This window comes from Mesoplodon densirostris, chromosome 8 (assembly GCF_025265405.1).
Source record: "Mesoplodon densirostris isolate mMesDen1 chromosome 8, mMesDen1 primary haplotype, whole genome shotgun sequence".
Taxonomy (NCBI): domain Eukaryota; kingdom Metazoa; phylum Chordata; class Mammalia; order Artiodactyla; family Ziphiidae; genus Mesoplodon; species Mesoplodon densirostris.
The window spans coordinates 30,573,347-30,589,549 of record NC_082668.1 but is presented as its reverse complement, the minus strand read 5'-3'; the positions used below and the strand labels follow the sequence as shown (position 1 = coordinate 30,589,549).

General features: G+C 40.4%; 1 protein-coding gene across 1 annotated transcript in view; it reads left to right on the top strand.

Moving 5' to 3' along the window:
* The window catches only part of ADAM23 (ADAM metallopeptidase domain 23), a 172,574-nt gene extending 169,278 nt beyond the window's left edge, over positions 1 to 3,296 (top strand). Inside the window, exon 26 of the mRNA XM_060106751.1 lies at positions 3,248 to 3,296. Within this exon, the coding sequence (XP_059962734.1) occupies positions 3,248 to 3,296 (49 nt within the window). The remainder of the gene's footprint in view (positions 1 to 3,247) is intronic.
* Positions 3,297 to 16,203: the final 12,907 nt, after the last annotated feature.

Sequence of the window (16,203 nt, the reverse complement as noted above, 5' to 3'; positions counted from 1 at the left end):
GTTAATTTAATAAGTCTGTGGAATTACATATGTGGTTTCCTCTCTATGAGAAGTTACTTGGGATACAAGTCCTTACTGAGCCTGACTTGAACTCTAGGAGATTGTTTGGCTTGTGTTCCTTGTCATTGAAAGTGCTAAAGAAAAGACTGTTTAGGTGCTTGCAATAAATGAAATTTAAAGGGCCATATCTGGATTATCACAAGGAAAGTTAACTGAATTGTTTGAATGTCACATTGGATGAAATTTGAAAGGAACTTAATATTGCTAATTACATTTTCTCAAAAAAGCAAATGTCCTTTTTTCTTTTTTTTGCTTTTCATTTTTATAGAGTTAGGAAATGGGATCAATTTTAGGTAGTCTTTCCATGAGGAGGATAACCAGATTGCCATTTATCTGAATTCCATGACCGTATCCCAGTGCAAAATAAGGAGCCTGATTCCTCTAGTACCTGCGACTCCTGGGTTAGGCACTTTCTCACTCCGACCTCACAGGTGGTGGTGGTGTTGGGTTGGCCAGAAAGACCCAGTTCAGCTCCCTGACTCAACCCCCTGGGGAAGGGAACTCAGTCTAAGGTGACCAAGGAGGCGGGGTTGGGCAAAGGGTTCTTGGTGGGCAGATGATGTCTCATCATGGAAAGAAAAGAAGGTCTTAGTGGTGGATAGACATACCCTTAAAAGAAGACCTAAGACTGCAATTCCAAGATGGTTATTGTTACCGGAAGTGCTTTTTAAAAATTTTGTATAGATGTATATGTAGTATAATATATAGTAGACAAAAGTACAGGTTTTTCAGAAGTAGCGAAAATGGATGAAAACTGGGTCAATGCAGGGTTTATGGATTACACTAATATTTTATAATGATCCAGAAATGCCTTGCAGGTTATGATGAAAAAGTGAGCTGCCTTCAGAATCTAGTGGGTAGAGGTACTCAGAGGAAAGACTTGTGGAAGAAAAGCAGCAAGCACCTACGCATGAGAGTAGTGTATCACATTAAAATAGAACAAAAAGACTTGACAGGCAGTTCTCAACATACAGTAGCCCATAGTGGTTTTACAGTTTACCCCTGAGGAGCCCTCAAAGTCAGCCTACTGCAGGAGTATCCCTCTCTGTCTTCATTACGGGGCCCCACTTTCTCCCTGCTGGGACATCAGTGGAGGAAACGTGGTCCTGGAATTCCCCATTAGTTTCTACAGTCCATTTTCCCATAGACAGGAGGGTGGCTTGGCCTCCTGGTCTGCCCTGGGAGTCCAGTCATACTGTCGAACATTTTTTGTATAAAAAACGCAATCTAAGCTTCAAAAACTGACTTTTAAAAGGAGCACAAGCTTTTGGACACTAGAGGTTGCCTGTATGCCAGGCTGAAATGGAATTTCATACCTCCATTTAAAAATGAACCAGGGAATTCCTGGTTAGGACTCAGTGCTTTCACTGCCGTGGGCCCGGGTTCGATCCTTGGTCAGGGAACTAAGATGCTGCAAGCTGCACAGTGCAGCCAAAAAAAAAAAAAAAAAAGAACCACATTGCCATTATGACCGTAAACGTGGCTATTTATCTGATGTTCCCTGAATTTGAATGAGGGCAATATAGTCACTTACATGGGTAGCATGAGCACACTTGATCTTTCCTCCGCATCCGCTTTTAATTGGGGAGACATTAGTTTAACATTTCTCATGAGTTCCAGCAATACATATCTAATAGGTTAGGGCTCCTAGTCCTTCAGCGTCATTTCAGAAGGTCAAGCAGTCCCTGTTTTTCCCCACCTGACTCACAGGACGTGTGGTTCCTTGTACATCTACCTTCAAGGGCAGTGAACATAGGTAGAGACACAGGTCCTGTGCTCTGAAGGAATCTAGCTCAGTGACAGATACATCACGGGAGACTTCCTGTTTGTTCTCACCTCTCTTTCCTGGGCAGCTTCAGTAATGGCTGCTTTTAAGAATACTGACCCAAAAGAGGGTTGAAGGGGTGGGGAATGGTGAAGAGAAAAAAGTAGCACTGTTGGAAATAGTGTTTGCACTACATGTTAGCCAGTGATCCACATGCTTAAGCCATTAATGAAGATGCCATAATGAAAACGTTAAAAAGGAGAAGGGAGATTTTCTTTAAAGATGTTTATTTTTGCTATTTCAAAAGAGAAGCATGAAAGTGGTCATCTTGGAAAAAAATAAGAACTTTGCAGGATGTCTTTCTACATATGTTGAGCTTTGGTATTGTTTTTGTTTTGAATTACCCATGGGCGAGGAGGAATATACTGTAATCCTTTTGGTACTTAGGGCTGTAAGGGTATCCAACTGGCCCCAAGTGAGTGGGCAGGGGGATGAGGGATCCTGGGGACTCCTTGGTCTCCAGTTTTGCATGATGCCGCGGTGGCAGCTGGGTTGCACCCGCTCAGTATGCAGACTGAATGCATGAGCCCCCTTGCTTGATGCCCCACATGAAGCCAGACCACGGGGAGGTGGTCTAACTTTTGTTGTTGCCTTGTAGTGTCTTGCTGGTTCTTTCTTTTCTCTTTTGAAACATAGGAACCTCTTTTTAGGAGACCGGACACCGTGAGCAAGGCATTTTAACTTGCTTACTTCAAACTAAGCTAAGCTGCTGCATTTGCTTAACTAACCCAAGCCTGTGTCCATTCTCCCTTGAGTGTACTGTCTTACTGTGCACTCAGGTTTTAAGCTTTCTAGGTAAGAAAAAATGCTTGTTCCAGAGTAGGGTAAGAGCTCACACCACCAAGGCAGCAAGATATAACTGAGTAGAGCAAAGTGTTTTTGTTTTGTTTTGTTTTTTCCACTTTGACAAAGGCTGATCCACTGATACAGAACTCTCAAGTTCTGGAAGGAAGTAGCTATAAGACCTGCAGAATTTTTCTTAGTTTTGCTAATAGCCCCCTAAGTGGGAGAGCCTCCCTAGAATAATTTACATCTAGTTAAAATTAGCCATGTCATTTACTTCTGAAATAGACAAATTGGGCTACTGAGGCTTTCTGTGATTTACAGTGAACAACTTGAAGCTTCTTTTGGTATTCATAGATGAGTATACACTGGCAGGGAAGTTGTAACAACATCCAAAAGTGTGAGCTGTTCTGTGTTTCAATTTCAAGTTATTTGGGAAAATCTGCCTCGGGGCCAGTTGATTACTTTGCTCTGGAACTAGCATTGCTGTCATTATCATTACCCTTCTCTCATCACCATCTGATTAATATTGTGGATTTTCCCCCTCTGCTTGCATCTTCTTTTGACGCACTCTGGAAGAAATGTCAAGAAGAGGAGGTTCGATCCTACTCAGCAAGGCCCCATCTGAATCAGCGGCACTGGATGAACGGCATCTTGCACTGTTGGATTCTGGGTATGACATACTTGCAGCATCGTTGCCGGAACTATTAAGTCTGTAAACAAAAACACTGGGTGGTAATGACTACAGAACTAAAGTTGGGGTGACAGGGATGGGGTAAAAGAAAACTGTCCTTTTTGGAAATAATTTCAAAGAACCCCCTCCCACCACCTGTCAATAAAAGGGAGCAAAAGACAATGTTATAAAAAGAACGATTTCAGAATCTTTTTTTTTTCCAATGAAAGGAAGAAGGCACAACAACAAAAATTAAGTGCAATAAAAGAACCATTAAAAAAATAGCAAATGTTTTTTTCTTTCCTCAGCCTGTTGGCACTTAATATCTTCTAAATGGTTTGGCATGATTTTTTTTTTCTTTTCCTACCAATGACACACTCCAGTGGCATGAAGATCAAAGGGTAAAATCTGCATGGCATATATACAACAAGCAGCTAGCAAGCCAATCCACAGCAAAACCTGCAACTGAATTCCTAAGGTGAAGGTGACAGATGAGCCCATGGAAGCTGCCTGACCCCCAGCCCCCTAGTCTAGACCAGGCCACGAGGAGCTCCACACACCCCTGCTCTTGTTGATTCACTTTCCCGTTGTCTTTTCTCCTGGACCGAGCATCCTTTGGAAATGGGAGCTGGAATTTGAACAATGAAGCTATTGTATAGTTCTTTTATAAATGTAAATATGGAAATAAGAGATTTTGACACATCATTTTCACTTGTCTGTACTGAAATATTTCTCTTGTAAAGGTTCTCTGTAAATCTGAGTTTATTGTTTGCTCCCCATCTTTTTGGGTTCTTTTCTCTATTTCTTTTTGTCTCTGTCCTTCTCTCTTGTAACATGTTGTACAGTGATTCTTAGGTTTGCTTAAAAAAAGACAGATGTGGCCACAGATTCTGGGATTTGAGGCACAAAACAGGTGCAATTAAGAAATGAAATGCTTGAATGAGATGAAATGCTTGAAACCAAAAATAAACAAAGGGTGGGGACACAAAGAACAAAATAACCCATATGAAAACATATAAAAATGATGTAAATGCAAATATATGTACTAAGTCTCTAAATTTTTTTTGATGTCATTATAAACATATGTATATAATGTAAGAAAGTAGACACCCTCTCAAATTAATCACAAAAGTGCCAAGCTCATGATTTTAGCTTTTGGTTCTGACAATTTTCTTTCCCTGTCTTTAATGTGAAAGGAGGATACACTTAAAGCCTTAAATTAAAAAATAATTTTTAAATGTTGAAAGCTTGAGGAAGAAGTTACGCTTTCCATTTTATTCATATCTATTATTGTCAATATTTCATTTATGCTTTCAACTTCCTGCCTCAAAATATATATGGTAGATTCCCACTGTAAAGCTGGTAATGGGGACAGAAACAACACTTACCTTCTTGTGAGCATTGTTAATATAGGCTTTACTTCTGTGTGTTGTATTTTCAACAAACCTTGTTTGGCCACAGTGTATGGCGGGTCCATGGAATGTTGTGCTGGATTACAACGGGATTCTACTATATACAAATTCACATCCTTCTTTGCCCTCCCGGTAGATTTGCAGATGTAATCTGGGTTCCCAGGTCCCTCTAAATTTAATTCACTGTCATTGAACTCTTCTTCCATTTATGGTCAAGATAGCTTTTGTTCAAGTGTTATGTATATACGTTCATAAAGAAATTTGATCCCAGCTTTGTTTTGAATGTAAAAACTTGTACATGATCCTTTCAGTGAGCAGCCTTCTAGAGATAAGTTTTACTAAAGGCCCCCAAAGAGCCCACACTTCTTTAATGTCCTGTTTTTAGAAACAGGACATCCAATTGTACTAGTCACTTCTTCATGACAACCAAATTAGTTGCTCGATTGAGCTTTAAATTCCTCTTCAGCGAGATTCATGACATTAGTCTCACCACTCTTGCTCGGACTTTGCAAAGGATTAAGTCCTAAAAATGTACTGCTTAAACAGTGGGGTTTCCCCCAAGTTATCTTTAATTGTGGAAGTATCACAATCATAGAGCAGAAACCTTAATTTCTATATGCTACAATAAACCATAACCTAACATCTTAATCCTGTTACTGCTTTCTGAGTCTTAGGTGCTACACAGGTATGCAGTCTTTCTCTAGAACTAGCTGTATGTTTATATCATACTAACAGGGCTACCTACAAGGTTTATCAGCCTTACTCTTGGCTTCATAAGACACAGGGTGTATCCCTCTACCAAGCGGCATTGGCTCTTAGAGGAAGCTTGGAGGAAACTCAGATTACTCGGCATCTCTTCCTGTCACCACATTGTTTATATCTCTCTGTTGCTGGGTCCTATTCATTAGTGGATACTTAGCTGCTGCTGAGTCCACCATACACATTTCACTGCTGTTCCAGAGGCACCACGGTGACTTAATAGATACAAAACCATGGTAGTGCAAACAAGTTAAATCTATTGTTAACTTTTGAGCATTTCACAAATAACATTGTAAATGTGCGATGTTATGTTTTAAATCAGACCACAGTGGTCCCCAAATATGATGTACATATGGCAAATGTCAGTGTAACTTTTTGTTACACTGGCAGTTTCATAGGTAATGAAACCTATGCTCCAGTGTTAAATTATTTGTGTGTATATGTAAAATACACAAGCTTTAAGCTATCTGTGTATGACTATGAAAGATAATGCAACCGTACCAGTTGTGAACAGTGGATTATAGTTATTTTTGATGGTATTAGGTTATGTAGTTTCAAACTCTGTTGTATTTTCTCTTGCATATGCCATTCATTTGCTGATTCTTGTGGTGTGAATATGCCTTTTTATTCATTTGAGCTCAAAACACAAGGATATTACTGTTTAATGTTACCCAACAAGAGTTAGTGTTAAGTGATGACAAGTTCCCATTTCACCTGCTTACTTTTGCTACATTAATTAATAACACGTGGATGAAGAGATGTGCGCTGACTTCATTGCTCACCCTGGGATACTGCATGAGCCCATCAAATTAGAGCTACTCCTATTAGATAAATGATCAGTACACATAAGTGCATGTTATAAAACATGGATCACATAAAGCTGTGGAGTTTCACCAAGTGGTATGTGTGTGGGTTTAGTTTCTGTTTTTCTTTTTTTACTATGCAAAGATGGGAAATGCACAAACTTCTCAAAGACTAGTGTCTGAAGAACTTTCCAAACAGTACTTGAACCCTTTCTTTAAAGTAATCCCATCATATTTTTTAGCCATTGTTGCTTCCATTGTTAATTTTTATTTTTAAATAGTTTCCAGTTTTTTAGGTGCACAACCTGAAGTTTTGTTGGAAGTTAATAAATTAATTCATACCTTGTTGGCTGTCTATGGATGGAGATTCAGTAGTCATTGTATGCATCTGTAGTCAAGTGTATATTAAAACTTTTGTTAACATTGAGTGTTGTAGCTTTTTACTTTGATCATTTTTCTTAAACCCTTTTTCTGTGTTCTCTTGTATTGTTGATTAAGTGGCTGTGCGCCTGGCACGATCAAGAGTTTTAGCACTGGTCTCTTAATCAAAGGCTCACTAAAAATTTAATCAGCCAATGGAGCAAAATAAAATCTCTGATTAATGATAAATATATTGCTGATTAGGATTCAGTTTCAGTGGATTTATTGGAAATGCTTTGCTTTTTATAAGTCAGGGGGAAAAAACCACCTTAGGATTATACCATTACCTTTTTTTTTTCTTTAGTGTCTCTCTTCTGGGTTTAAAGAGGGGATGGCTAGTCATAGCATCCACACTTTTGACCTGGTACCATTAGAATCAAACTAAAAAGAAAATAGAAGTATTTGGTTATCTAAATTGTATGATCAGAAACATTCAAAGAAGGAAGGTATTTCCTCACACCTTGCATGGAATTGGTCATCAAATAATATTCATTCTTCATGAAGGTCTCTCAGTGTTTCCTCTCCCTCCCAGTGCCATGCTTTGGTGTGTGCTCAACAGCCACATGTATCTCACGTGTACCTCACATGTATGTACTGCACTAACACGGAAAGAGCCTAATCTGCCCACATCATTCCTCTGGTAGAGTTTGCAGGACATCTTCATTTCCTATAGGATAAAGTCCAAACTTAATAATGTGACTTAAAGTGTTGGCTGCCTTTCATGGCCTCACCCTTGTTTATCTTTCTAGTCTTCATCAATTCTTATCCTCCCATAGTCACCCTACTTACAGTTCCCCTCAAAGAGCCTCTTCTGCCCAGGTCTGAACAGTCTTATGTAAATTTTATGTCCACTCACCGTAGTTCATTTGTTTCTATGTCATTTCATGTAATAAAAGAATATGAAACACTTAAAATAACATGAATATTATACTTTAAATAAGAAAGAACATTAGAGTACAATTCATATTTGACTTTTAAAGGAATTATCTGATTTTTGTATGTTTTCTTTTCTCATTCTTTTTTTGAGTTTGACATTGTATTGAACTCTCCTTGCTCCCTTGGTAACTGACTGTGAAACGTGACCCAGAAACCAAAAACTTCCTAGAAAATCGAACAGCAGCCCTAGAGTCAAAACTTTGATATGGGGCTTCCCTGGTGGTGCAGTGGTTGGGAGTCCGCCTGCCGATGCAGGGGACGCGGGTTCGTGCCCCGGTCCGGGGGGATCCTGCGTGCCGCAGAGCGACTGGGCCCGCGGGCCATGGCCGCTGGGCCTGCGCACCCAGAGCCTGTGCTCCGCAACAGGAGAGGCCACAACAGTGAGAGGCCCGTGTACAGCAAAAAACAAAACAAAACAAAAAAACCCACAAAACTTTGATATGAATAAATAGGTAGATAATTCATATGCTCACAATGGGATCCTAAGTAACTTTTCAAATTTAATGTAGGCCCCCTTTAGGTTAATGTACAAAAGTTAGGGATTTCTACTCATTAATTTATTCATTCGACAAGCATTTATTAAGCCTCTATGCCAGAAACTCTTCCTGGGACTCGAAGGAACAAAAGAAAATTCTTGGCCTAAAGTTGTTCACAATTTAGCAGGGAGAGACATGTTGAAAATCACAAAATCAAAAACCTCTGAGCCCAAGGTGATAAGTAAACTAAATCAGGTAGGAATGAATAGAAGAGAACTGATGTGGGAAGAGGGATGCAGGAAGGCTTTCCAAAAATTAGTGTTGAACTATCTTGAAAGATGACAAGTTCACTAGTCTAATAAAGTGGGAAACACTCAAGGCACAGGAAGCAGCATGCTTCAAGACCCAAGAAGAAGAGCTCAGACACTTCGGGTAAGTAGTGCTAAATGTCTGTTTCCTTCCACCTGGCACATGTTTCCTTCCATTTTGCTAGCCCGCCAACCCCTCTCTCCCATCCCAGCCCCCACCTTATTCTCTCCTTCCTACCTTTCCTGAACTTGATCTATAAAAATTCTACAGTACTGTGCCAGGCCTCAAGGACCAAATGACTCTGAGCTCTCAATCTTTTAAATATAACATTTAAATTCGATGTGGTAAGTGCCCCGATAGACGTTAAGTAATTAAGTGCCTCAGAAGAGAAGAGGGAGACTCTCTCCCTGCCCTTGAGATCAAGGAGGGTTTCACAGAGGAGGTGGCACTTGAGCGAAAGGCCGTGTAGTTGGACCTTCAAACCATGATCACGTATTGTTATGTTTAACCAGGGCTCATTTTGGTTGACAGAAGGAAGTCCATCTACAAATGCCATGGGAGTAGAATAACCTGTAATATTCAGATCTAGTTTTCTGCTTCAGATATCTGGATTTCTTTTGCTTGAGTGATGATGATGATTATGAAGTTCTCCGTCAAAACCTTATATTTTTAGATATTTTTCCACTGATGAACTCATCATGGATCAGTCTTTAGTATCTGGGCTGTCATTAATGACATAGAGGGCTTCTTGACCTGACCTGTAAACCTCTAATATTTTCTTAGCATAAAAATCTCTGGCTAATCTCAGTCTGGCGTGAGGGGGTGGATAAGAACCATAAATGCTTTTAAAGCAACATTTAGTAAGTCCTTCAGTTAATGAGGGGTCAAAATCATTTTCCAAGTTCAGCTTCACTTCCGGTCCACCAAAGTTAGTGTTTATCATCTTTTATGGCTTGGAGAGGAGGTTAACCTTCCTCAATCTTTTCAAAAACCTATTAGCCTCTCCGGCTCCTTGACTAGAACAAGTTATTGGTCACGTACCTGACTTCCGGAGAGAAAGGAAATGCCATGATCCCTCATTACCTGAAAATAGTTGTCCTGCTGGGATCTGCTGATGCACCTTTGCCAGCTGATTTTTTGAGCACACACACTTGCCCTGGTGTGGCTGCAAAGGCTGCACTTGTGACCCCATAGAGTTCACTCAGTTCACTGACTGTGATGATCCCTGAAAGCCAAATCGGCCCAGTAAACTGAATGGTCCTACAAAAACAAGGCAAAACAAAACAAAACAGAAAAATCTTCATCCTGAATGATCAGGAGGGTATCAAGAGTTCTTCAGATCTCTTTGGAGCTTTAAATAGCTTCCAACCTCAGGAGGTAAATGAGCTTACAGCAAAGCTCCCTGCTTCTTCAGACCCAGGTGTCAGGGAGAAAACTGAAAACAGTAAATGACATCAGTGAGGTCTCTGCCCTACAGCAAGAGACAGCGCTACCGCTACCTATCGAGCCAATGTCACTCCCATAGAGATAGTGAATGAACGGTACTCAGAAGGTTTAAAATGCTTTTCCTATGTAGGTGAAATGGCTGTGAAGCAAGGGTGAACCGTTTAACGTCTGCAGGAGCCAGTTCCCCAGACGAGTAGGACAACCCAGTCTAGGAGATGAGAGAGTGAAGGAGCCTGAGCTGAGCCGGAGAGCACACACCCTGTCTCTGTTCAGCTCCAGCCAATGGTCACCGTGTGGAAAATTGGACCCTTGGTTGCCCCTCCCATTTATCTTTCTAGAGAAGCCCTAAGTCCAGATATGTATCTAAAATTTCCTATTTTTTAAATCACGCAGCCAATTCATATTTCAAAAACACTGTGTGGATAAAGGCAGTGCCAACAGAACTTGTCTTTGCACAGGATTGAGCCTATGGCCCCTAGTGGGCCCAAGTTCTGCATCAGATAATGAGACGTTTTCACGTGTGGCCCCTGCAATCGTCTGATAGTTCCAGTGAGTGTGCAGACATGGCCTTGACCCCAATCAGGGTTGCAGGTGGCTGTGTGAAGGGTCACAGAGGCGTTCTCATGAGCGGCCACTTATATGTCAACTTACTGCTGTTTCATGTGGATGTCAAAGCCACAGAGGATCAAAGACAGCCTGCCTGAAGCTACTTCCTTTTGGCGGTGCTTCATGTGCTAAGCTTATTCAGATGTGCTCATTTGTGGGAGATGAACTGGTCCAATGTTGGCAAATGGGCGTGTCTAAATGCTTGCTAAAGCAGCTTAGTGGCTGCCTGGCTCCTAAGCCATACCTACCATTGGTTAGAGTGCTGAGGTTTCTGCCTGTGTTTGTGGGCTGATTCTGCTGGGAACCACTACTGGAACCACTGCTGCCGCCACTAGAAGAGAGTGGGAGTGTCCCAGTTTAGAGGATCTGTACTGTAATAACTTCACTCTCTAAATGTACATTCTGGCCATTTGTTAGAACTAGAGAGAGAGAGAGAGAGAATAGCAAGACCAAAGGAAAAGGTTAAAAATGTATTCCTACAAAATTTACTCCACCTGAGAAGGAATGTGTTAATCAGCTTACAAATTTGTAGGATGTCAAGTGAGAGAAGAAATGGGATTTTTATGTTACCTCTGTTGAGTTAAACCATTTTCTGTTACAAAACTAAGTGAAAATTGACATGAGTGTCCCTTTTCATCCTATATTTTAAAAAACTTCATTGAGTCAACAAATAATACAAACGTCTACTAAATAAAAGATCTTTGCCAGATGCTGGGTCAGAAAATATGACACCCAGATGCTGGACATTATAGTTTAGTACAGGAGCTGAGAATAGGGAAAGAATGAGCATTTCTTTTCTTTTCTTTTTTTATTGAAATATAGTTGATTTATAATGTTTCAGCTGTACAGCAAAGTGATTCAGTTATACATATATATGTATCTATTCCTTTTCAGATTCTTTTTCATTATAGGTTATTACAAGATATTGAGTATAGTTCCCTGTGCTATACAGTAGGTCCTGTTGTTTATCTATTTTATATATAGTAGTGTGTATATGTTAATCCCAAACTCCTAATTTATCCCTCCCCACCTTTTCCCCTTTGGTAACCATTAAGTTTGTTTTCTATGTCTGTGAGTCTGTTTCTATTTTGTAAATAAGTTCATTTGTATCATGTTTTTAAAGATTCCACATATAAGTGATACCATATGGTGTTTATCATTATCTGTTTTACTTAACTTAGTATGATAATCTGTAGGTCCATCTGTGTTGCTACAAATGACATTATTTCAAGAGTGACCATTTATGATAAAAGTGTCGCACTAGGTAAAGGAAAAATAGATAAACTACCATGGGAGATCAGCAGAGGAAGATACTACTTCCTGCTTTGGGGTGTAGGGAGATCAACAAGATTCTCTGGATGAGGAAGCGTTTGAACTGGTATCTGAATAACTGATGAACTATGGACATATCGAAATGGGGAGAAAAGTGTTGCAAATTGAACAGGTAGATGTACAATTTCAGCTGAAATAACAAAGCCCAAAAGGCCAGTAGCTTAAACAAGATAGAAGTTTTTGTCTCTCGCATGAGGCATCCAGAGCTAGTAGATGGCTCCACACACCCTCCATCTTCTTGCTGTGAAACCCTTAGCACACATCTTCTGTCTCATGGAACAAATTCTCTGCTTCAGCTCCCATCAGCCTGTCTACCTTCCAGGAAGCAAAGGAAAGGAGGAGACTTGGAAGGCCTATCAGTTCCTCTGGATACCAGTCTGGCAGTTGCATATATCACTTTTACTTTTCAGTTCCCATTTCCGAGCGGCCTTTTTATTTGCTTGTTGTAACAAATTCAGTATTTATGAGAGTCTGGTCAGAAAAAGGAATATTCGTTTTTATCAGTCTACCATGCAAGATGAGGGAAACCAAGTAAAAGTGCTGAAACAAACACTGGGCTTCGTGGTGACAAACGAGTCACTAATTAGCCAAGTAATTGTGAATAGCTTTCCTAACCTATTTTTAAAGTCATAAAGTCCAAATATAAACCTGTAAGTACAAATCAGCCTGATAAATACCCAGGTGTCTGTGAAAACAGAAAGTTGAGAGTTGAAAAGTATGCTATGAGAAATTGGAACTTAGTCACACCTAGTTGCAAAGGAGACTAGAAATTTAACAGGGGTGGAGACATATTATTACTAAAGAAAAACTTCAGAAATGGGCACTGAGAGACAGCCCTCAGCCTGCCGCTGAGCTTAGAAAAGTGCCCTTGGGCGGGTGCATGATGCACTGCTCAGATCTGCTTTGAGAAATAAAGAGATTATATAAAGGGTTTATTCCTCTATCTGCTGGGAGTGCTGCTGGAAGGCAGACATCAGCTGTTGGCCCTTTTGGAGGTTTCCCCTAATGAAGAAAACTGCCCTCAAAGTAGGCTACATCCAAAGATGAATCATTGTGGGTTCCTCAAGGCCCAGCCTTCTCCCCCTAACTCAGGACCAGACAGGCTCCAAAAGCTCCTCCTGTGTTGGGCCTTCATGGAAGCTCATCTTCCTCTTCTGTCCCGTTTCACAGCTGTAGAGAAGCACTCCCTAATAAACATTCTGTCCGCTAACCTCTGCCTCGGAGTCTGCTTCCCAGGAAACCACATCGGGGACAGTCGCCAAGCGACTGGTTTGATTTGGAGCATAGAGTGTATAAAGGGGACAGCAGGAAGAGAGGAATGACCTGCAGCTCCAGGTAAACTTGTAGAGAGCTTGAGCGGTCGTGCATGGACTTTGCTGCTGCAAGCAGGTTTCTGAGGCTTGGAGGAATGGAAGCTGTCCGGCAGCAGTATATACGATGGACTGTGGGTAAGAGAGGCAGGAGGTGGGCAAACCAGTTAGGATAGCAGGGTCCTATCCAGGATAATGAAGAACTGAAACAGGGCTGTGGAAATGCAGAAAGGAGTGGGACAGATCACACAGGTAGAATCAACAGAACTGGGCAGCTGGTTGTGGAACGTATGAAAGAGAGAAAAGTAAATGCTAAAGGCCACATTTGATACTTGGTGGTTAGGGGACCGTTTTTCCTTAAAAAAATTTTGAGGAGGGACTTCCCTGGTGGCACAGTGGTTAAGAATCCACCTGCCAATGCAGGGTACACGGGTTCGAGCCCGGGTCCGGGAAGATCCCACATGCCGCGGAGCAACTAAGCCCGTGCGCCACAACTACTGAGCCCACGTGCCACAACTACTGAAGCCTATGCACCTAGAGCTTGTGCTCTGCAACAAGAGAAGCCACCAGAGTGAGAAGCCCCCATCTCATAGAAACTAGAGAAAGCCTGCGCGCAGCAATGAAGATCTAATGCAGCCAAAAAAAAAAAAAAAAAACTTTTCCTCCTCAGGTTAATAAAAATACCTTTAAAATTTTCTTTGAGGAAAATTGGGATGGTTACACTTAAACTTTTGACCATATCTCTGTGTAGCAAAAAATGAATTGAAAAATACCCTCTTACTTCCATGACTATAACCATAACTATACTATTTTGGGATGAAAATGAAATTGTAAGCATTCAGCATTTCAGAAACAAGGGATGAGAACGACACTCCCATACTAATTAGGAGCCGAATATTGATTCTCAGCAGAGTAGCTATTTATTAATAACATCATGGTAGCTCTCTGCAGAAAAATATTATTCCTGAGCCATTATGACCTAAGGTGGAACACATGAAAGGTGGTAACTGTTCTTGAGTCTCAAAACTACATTTTCAATGCCACGCAGAGAGATAAGATGCTTAAGGCATTTTATCAGGCATTTGGTATTTTGAGAAATGTGAGTTGAACCTAAGAAATAAAAGGAGCCAATCCAAGTAGAAACTCGTGGTTACAGGTAATCAAAATGGCTCTCTATTTCACAGAGTTCTCAGAAAGTTGTATAACCTCTCCTTTCTTGGTGATGTGTTGCCTGGAGCCACATTTCATTAGTTATGGTTAGAAACAAAGAACTAATTTTTTCTTTATTAAAGTTAAAAAAAACTCCGAGAAAGCATTGTGTACTCAAATATTTATATGGACCAAACACTCAGATGAAAGGAGGAAAATGTAGACATTCAGTCCATTTTTGCTTTGTTCTCAGGGTCTATACCGACTAGGTAGCTGCCCCTATGAAATAAAAAGCCTTTGACTTTTTACAGACAAATGAACTACCGATGAATGTTTGTGGAAGAAAGCCTTTGACTATCGACGTCTGTAGGATTTCCAGTTAGTTACCCAGAAAGGCAAACAATTCATATGTCCACAAATCACATATCACTTATGTTAGCAGACTATTACAAATATTTTGTGACAGAAATCATCTCTCTGTTTGGGTGACTTTCCTGCAATAATTTGAGAGTTAGCTAAATAGCTTTGCAATTAGTTTGGTTAAAAAGCTTTATATATATTTACTTTTATTATAGTGAAAGAGAAGGATAAGTATTGAATTCCTTGCACAAAAAAGTGATTGCTATCTAAAACTGAGCTTCTTGCACAAAAAGTGGTTGACAGCTAAAAATCATGTTGACATCTTGCTTTGGAAACAAGAGATTTTGTTTCTACCATGGAAAAATTAAGCCCTGAAAGCATCCCTAGCGGAATAATCCCAACCCCTCATAATGCTGTTCTTCCTCTTTTATAGATTCTCTGAGGGCCTGAGGACGCATTAACCTTTCTATTCAATGTGAGAGAGACTGTTCTATACAATGTGTTAAATGGGGCTAACCCTTGTTCTGGGAACCATTTCAGAGAAAGGGAGAAGCGTGGTATCAGAAACCTACTGACATCCTGGTTCTGGACACTGGTTGAACTACGGTGATTTAGAAATGAAGTGGGTCATACTTGTAAATATGAGTTTTCAAAAGTGGTGAGAGACAGCGTCTGGGTCTATTAGCAGATGAGCATGACTTTAACATTTCGTTTGCTTAGATTCTCTCCCGTGGTCTAAGGTTTTCTGTCTGAAACATTTGTAACTGGGGAAGGTAAGGTAGGGCTTCAACACTTTACAACCAGCAGGACACTAGAGCGTTTCCAGACCGGCTGGGCATTCAATAAATTGTTTAATGCAAATGCTTCCAGTGTGTGGTTTGTTGCTTGATCTTTCTGGTCTTGAACTGGATCGATGCAATGGTTGTATAATAGATCTTTTGGACAGTTCTCTCACTTATGCCTGTTACCTAGTGAGGAAGAGGTATTGAACTGGAAACTCAAGAAATCTGTTCCAAAATCAAATTTCTTTTTCTGCTGGTGATGACCACCTATGTTCGGTATCAAGGGCAGATGTCATGTTTGAGAGCAGAGGGGGTCAATTTTCCGATGGCAGCTCTGGATCAGGCTTACAAGCTGAAAAAACCCACAAACTTATATATGAGAATTTGTAAACTTCTCACTAAGATTTAATCAATGACTTTGCGGATGTTGCACATTTGTTGGAGTCTAGATATTCTCTTACATGATTATTAATTCAAAGCCATGTGTAAATGGATGCCCCAAGATGTGTGTTAGGTATGAAACTTCATCAAAATATGGGATCCCAAGATAGGATGGATATACATATACATACATACAAACATAGATATGTGTATATATATTCGAATATGTAATATGCTCTTCTAAATCTATGCCTATAAAAATTATGTATACATTTAAATTCCCCTAGGATATCACCCTCAGATATGTCAGAAGCATGGGGCCTGTTAAAAGAAATGTACTCTGCTTCAGGAGCTGCTGGTCATTACAGGAGGGGTGGTCAC